The sequence below is a fragment of the Cervus elaphus genome, chromosome 5 (assembly GCF_910594005.1).
Source record: "Cervus elaphus chromosome 5, mCerEla1.1, whole genome shotgun sequence".
In the NCBI taxonomy this organism is placed as follows: domain Eukaryota; kingdom Metazoa; phylum Chordata; class Mammalia; order Artiodactyla; family Cervidae; genus Cervus; species Cervus elaphus.
The window spans coordinates 65,491,046-65,497,045 of record NC_057819.1 but is presented as its reverse complement, the minus strand read 5'-3'; the positions used below and the strand labels follow the sequence as shown (position 1 = coordinate 65,497,045).

At 53.8% G+C, this 6,000-nt stretch overlaps 1 protein-coding gene across 3 annotated transcripts in view; it reads right to left on the bottom strand.

Annotated features, from left to right (window-relative positions):
• Nucleotides 1–341: 341 nt before the first annotated feature.
• The window catches only part of TMEM131L (transmembrane 131 like), a 170,946-nt gene continuing 165,287 nt past the window's right edge, over nt 342–6,000 (bottom strand). For 2 of the 3 annotated variants that reach the window (XM_043902648.1, XM_043902650.1), the window contains 4 exons: nt 4,596–4,716; nt 2,574–2,665; nt 1,380–1,519; nt 342–749 (listed from right to left, as the gene is read on the bottom strand). In XM_043902648.1, coding sequence (XP_043758583.1) covers nt 474–749; nt 1,380–1,519; nt 2,574–2,665; nt 4,596–4,716 — 629 coding nt within the window. In that variant the 3' untranslated portion in view covers nt 342–473. The remainder of the gene's footprint in view (nt 750–1,379; nt 1,520–2,573; nt 2,666–4,595; nt 4,717–6,000) is intronic. The other variant, XM_043902649.1, reaches the window with a different exon arrangement.

Below are 6,000 nucleotides of genomic sequence, written 5' to 3'. Positions count from 1 at the left end.
CCGATCTGTCCAGGCAAGTGACTAGCAGTGAGGTTCCCCAAACTGGAGGCTTGTTTCAATCAAAGCAGCGCCTGAAACAAAATCCTCCCCACCTGAGCCATGGGCCAATTACAGCAGCATCCCTGGGAATGCTCCCCGAGCGAGGTGGCATTCTGCAAGCTCCCGAGGAGCCAGTGCTCATGGAGGTGGACCCGCCGCAGCCCCTTCTCTCCCCAGTCTTACCTTCTTAGATGCTGTCCTGGCTCCAATGTAAACAGTTGGTGTGTCGATGCGTTTCTGGGGTCACGATGCTTTGTCTCTATCACCGATTTGTGAAGGGTTAAAAAAATAGAGCATCCAGATTTCGTAAAAAAATTTATTTTCATATAAAAGTGCCAAAATATCCACCAACGTCAATCTATTTCAACAACCAGTTTACGCTAGTAATCCAAACACAAGCCTCTTTATTCACATTGTTTAGACTCGAAACCTTTTCACATGTTCCCACAGTAGCTCGAGTCTCTCGACAGTGGGAAGTTTGCATTCCTGTTCGCTGTGCTAGTCCATATGTCCAGGTCCATGTAGGCACGGAATGGGTTAAACCCGGGGTAGTACTCCTTGCACATGACCGCCTGGTTCTCCAGGTGAGCCGAGTGTTCCGTGGTGGGGTTGATGGTGCAGCAATTCTCATACACATCGCTTTGTGGGGCCCAGATGGAACCAAAAAGTCCAGACATTGGAGACAAGCTTCGGGTGCTTGTGAGGTAGGGCTGAGGCATACACAGGGAGAGGGGGAGAAGGAAATATTTAAAGAAATAAAGACGCCTTAGAAAGCAATGTCAAGGTTGACTGCATCCTCGTGGCTACCACAGTGGAATCAACCCAGGCTGCCTGGATGTTACCACACTATTCTCAACCACCCTGGTTTCCCTAACTCCATTTTTCTCAAAGAGAAGGTCAAGAAATTCCCATCCAACTAGATAAGCTCATTTCAGGTCTAATGCCCTCTATCTGTAAAAACACGGTGGAGAGGGTGTGACCGGGGGAAGCCCTCCAGACCCGCGGGTGACCCTGCCTGACCTTCCTGGAAGGTTCATCTCCTCTCCTCCCACAGGCGGAAGGTCAGCGGGGCCACAGGCCCCCAGCTGCCTCCCGGAGGGCTTCCTGGCCCAGGTTCAGCGTCACTGACAACCCTCTCTCCTTGGTGCGTTTTAGGGCACCGGGGCTGCCAACGTCTGCAGGCCCCCGTCCATCTGACTACCTGGGAGGCCCCTGCAGAGAGTGGCTAGTGACCCAGGGGAGCAAGCCAGGCTCTGGCGCCTCTGAACCCGGCCCGAAGGCCCGGGATGACGGGGGCACTGGGAAGAACCCACATGATGCCAGGGCTGGGTGGCACTGACCGGAGAGCTGATGAGACTGGTGTGTCCCCAGGCGGTCGGCACGCTGGCAGGGCTGCCCCAGGCAGACGGGGAGCTGTGGTCAGCGAAGTCCGTCTGAACCTCGGCAGGACAGGCGAAGCCGCTGGGGTAGTTCACGCTTTCTGCAAAGAGCAGAGACATCAGCAGAGGTGAACATCTTTCAGGAGAGACTGGAATTCTCACCCTCAGGCCATAAGCTTTCAAGGACTTACTGTGTTGACAAACTAAAGACAGACATGAAATAATTACTCCGTGAGACACAGCACCTGGTAAGCCCTCAGTGAGGAAGTTCTTCCTCTGGGCTTGATTTTCTGTATGTGATGATGGGGGGCGGGGGCGGTGGGGGGACTGTCATACACAGAGTACGCTGTAATACTTAATAGTAGTAAATACTACTGTAGACTTAGAGTGCCATGGTTCTTACTAGTCCTTTTTTCTCTGACTGCCTGTCATGCCAGTGTCGGCCATCTGCACATACACCACATGCATTGATAAAAGCAGGAGGAAACCAAGCATTTCTCAGCTGGCAGTAAGAAGGCGTAAACACAGCCTCACCACAGCAAGAAAGCTACCACAGCACCCCCTTGTGGTTACCATAGAGCACTGCATGGATCAAAGCCCAGAGAAGTAGAAGCATCTGTACATCAACACACTTAGCACAAGCATTTGCAATCCATCGCTTCCCCTCCATGCTCTTTCCCTTCCTTCTGCAGCACTATCCGGGGACATTAGAGTCAGAACATGCTGAGGTTCCTTCTGCAGCACTATCCGGGGACATAAGAGTCAGAACATGCTGAGAACAAGCACGTACATCATTCTACCTCTCCTGGGACTGGTTTGCCTAAACAGAATAACTAAGTAAAGACCCAGCCTCCCGATAGATAATGCACAATTCAGGTTCATGCAGGTCCAAAAGATCCTGTTCTACCTAATCTGAAGGACTAAAGAGAGTAGGGTTATTTGTACATGTCCCCAGACCGCTGGGTCTAGCAGGCTTTTTGAGGCCATATAAAATTACACACGGCAAGTGTGCGGCACCCACATGAAGGCTCAGCACACATCTGAAGATGACTCTGAAAGGCACTTTCTCTGTAGCCAGTGCCTAAGTACACACCCTTTCGGCTTTGACTTTCTGAGAATAGAGGGATGTCACTGGGACTGTCCAAACAGCTTTACCTTCTGGAAAGGCATTGTAGTCGTTCAATTCCAGGGGGCAGTACACACTGGGAAACTGGCCTTCACACGTGGCGTTCCAATCAATGAAACTGCTACAGAAAACAAGGGGTCTAGTTTCAGAAACAGATGTCGACAGAGCAAGGAAAGAAAGAGGAAAAGGATCTTACTGCCCAGCATCCTCATCACTGCCAGTTCTTCAGTTTTGGAAAATAAAAGAAGCACTTTATCGTCACAGAAGCAAAGACTACCTCAAGGCTCACCAGCACCAACACGGTGCGGCAGGATGGACGGCTCGGACCAGACACCCCTCCTTCCTTCCTTCCTTCTCTTACTGGAATACAGTTGCTTTACAACATCATGTTAGCTTCCGCTGTGCGATGACGGGAACCTTCCACGCGTACACACACGCCCCCTCCCTCAGGGGCCTCCCCCATGCCCCAGCCCACCCCTCTCGGTCACCACGGGGCACCGAGCTGAGCCTCCAAGGCTGCACAACGGGTTCTCTCTGCCTGCCGATTTCACAGGTGGCAGGGTGTACATGTCAGCGCTACTCTCTCGGTTCGTCCACGCTCTCCTTCCCTCGCTGGGTCCACAAGTCTGTTCTCACATGTGTCTCTATTCCTGCCCTGCAAATAGATTCATCTGTACCACTGTTCTAGATTCTACATGTATGCGTGAATATACATCTGTTCTTCTCTGACCTACTTCACTCTGCATGACAGACTCTAGGCCCGTCCCCACTTCCTTTAAAGGGGACATAATTAACGCACAGCATAGGGAATACAGTCAGTAACACTGAAACACTGGTCAGAGACACTGACCTAAGTCTGTATGTGGTGATCATTCTGTAATGTATAAAAATATCAAATCACCATGCTGTACCCCTGCAACTAACACAATGTTTTACGTTGATTATAATTCCAAAGAAAATCAGAGGTGGAGTTTGATCTCTTGAGTACAGTGAGTATCTGGGTGAAAGGGAGCTCTTTTTAAATGAAACAAAACAAATAAATTACGCACGGATAGAGGAATGGATCAAAACCGGGCTTTCAGTTTGCCAGAGAAGTACTTTCACGCAGACTGCAAGAAGTTCCCACCCCTGGTGAGGTGTGCACCATGTAAGCAGGACTAATATTTGAAAGAAAACTGCTCTCCCTTCTAACTAATAGCTATTATATTCTAAAAAAACAACTCAGCCAGGTTTGTGAAGTGAAACCAGAGGCAGGACCCACGGCTGTGGCTCTGTCAGCGGGGGAGGCGGGATGAGGCCCGCACTCATCTTGCGTGAACCGCAACCATACAGAATGCGATCCTTGGTGGCTGCTTTGATCCCAATCGCACACTGGATTTTCATTATAGAAATAAGAAAGCAACAACTTTGTAATACGCTGGAACCCCTAAAAAACCTCAAATGGATAAAAACATTTGATAAATGTTTTTTGATAAACACAGATATTAACATTTTCTCAAGTTTTCATCATCAAATGATAAATCCAATGGCAAGTCTAAGATGCGGCCATTGTATAACTATTTTTCAATATGCAAGCTATTCGATCTTTAAAAGTTTTTAAGTGTGTTCAAGATTAATGCTGTGTAAAACGGAAATTCCTGTTCTGTTAGCGAGGAGGAATTATGAGGGACTATTTTTGTTTTTTCAGTTGTGCCTCTAATACATGAACAGCTCATCTTTTCCATTTAAAAAGGAAAGCGCAGATGTGGTCACTGGCTGGATTGCTCTCTTCCTTCCAGGCTTCCCTCCATTTCTGGAGGCTCTGAAAGGCAGATGGCAACACCCCGGCGAGGGGCTGCGGAGGAAGCCGGGGCCCGGCTGCCGTGAAGACCAGCTCCCAGCCCCATGCACCAGTCCCCAGCCGCCGCCGTCCCGGGCGGGAGCACGTACCTGCTGGGTACGGGGGCGGGCGGGGACAGCACGGCCCTCCGCTCTCTAGGGCGCAGCCGGGCTGCCGTGAGGACCGGCTCCCAGGCCTGCGCGCGCTGATCCCCCGGCGCGGGAGCACGTACCTGCTGGGCACAGGGGCGGGCGTGGGCAGCACGGCCGGCCCGCCGCTCTCCAGGGCGCAGCCGAAGCCGCCGGTCACACACACGGGCTGCACGGGCCACAGGTCCCCTGGGGCACAGAGACCTGTGGGAGACAGCGGGCCTCTCAGCCCCCCTTCCTGCAGGGGCAGCGCACCTCCTCACCCCCCAGAAAGCGCCCCCACATCACCCACGGGCCTGCCACGCCGGCGCCGTGGATAACGAGGTCATGGGAGTGACTCCTTCAGCATGGAGGGCCTGCTTCCTGCAAAGCCCCGTCAGGGTCCCAGGATCTGGGCGTGAACAGGCTGATGTTCCGGGGAGCAGAGACAAACAGGCAGGAGGAAGAAGCTGGGGCAACGGCGCCCTGACGAGACACACGCTACTGCGGCAGAGGAGGGGTAGCCCACCTCTGCCCAGAGAGGGACCTGTCCCAGCTCGGCTCCCCCGTGCTGTGGAAGGCTTGCCTGCGAGGTCAGCTGACACCTGGCATGCGGTTCTGAACCATCTCTTAAACCTACCCGGGGACCGAGGCCTCTGCCCCTCCCAGCCAGCACCTGCCAGGACCTCCGCGGGCCGCCACCTTCACCACCACAGCTGCTGCTCGGCCGTCTGTGGGGTGCATGGAGAGATGGACGGACAGACACATGCCACTGGTTGGTGGCACAGATTAGAGACGAGCTGGCCATCTGCACACAGGCCGCACCTCCACAAGACAAGACTAGACTCAGCTGTTGGAAACGCACCAGGGGCCAAAAGATTCACCAGCCAGCTGGCCACACGGGGCCACCGCCTGCCTGTGCTCCTGGCGGAGGCAGGTCCACCGCGGGGGCCCAACCGGTGCACACACACTCACTTTCCAGGCAGCCCGTGTGCCCTCGGGGAGCTGGTGGTAATCACCCGCCTGCAGACCGGAGACGTGCAGCTCAAGATGGTCACAGCGACCCCCCAGCACTTAAAAAAGACACCAGTGGAGAGCAGGTGGCTGTCCCAGCAAGGGGGCCCCTCAAGGATGAGGCCTGCCTCCGAGGGCCGCCCTGGTGCTTTAGGGCCGGCTCAGGGGCTGGGCCCAGACCCTGTGCTCAGTCCTGAAGGGCAACGCATCCTGCCCCGAGTCCTGGTGAGAGCCGCTGGAACCAGATGAGGAGATCTGGTTCCCGTTCTGTCAGTCAAATTCACCAAGAATTGTTTCTAGAGTCATGTACTCATGAGCAAACGGACCAGCGGCCAGGACTACGCAGAAACGAGGGGTGTGCATGCTGCTGTGAGACTGTCTTGGGGTCTCAGGCTTCTCTACACCCTTGAGAGGGTGCTCTGGACGCCCACATTCTGACCTGTCTTTCCAAGGACAGCCACTGAACAGGCTTGGGAGATGTGGGGAGGGTCTCAG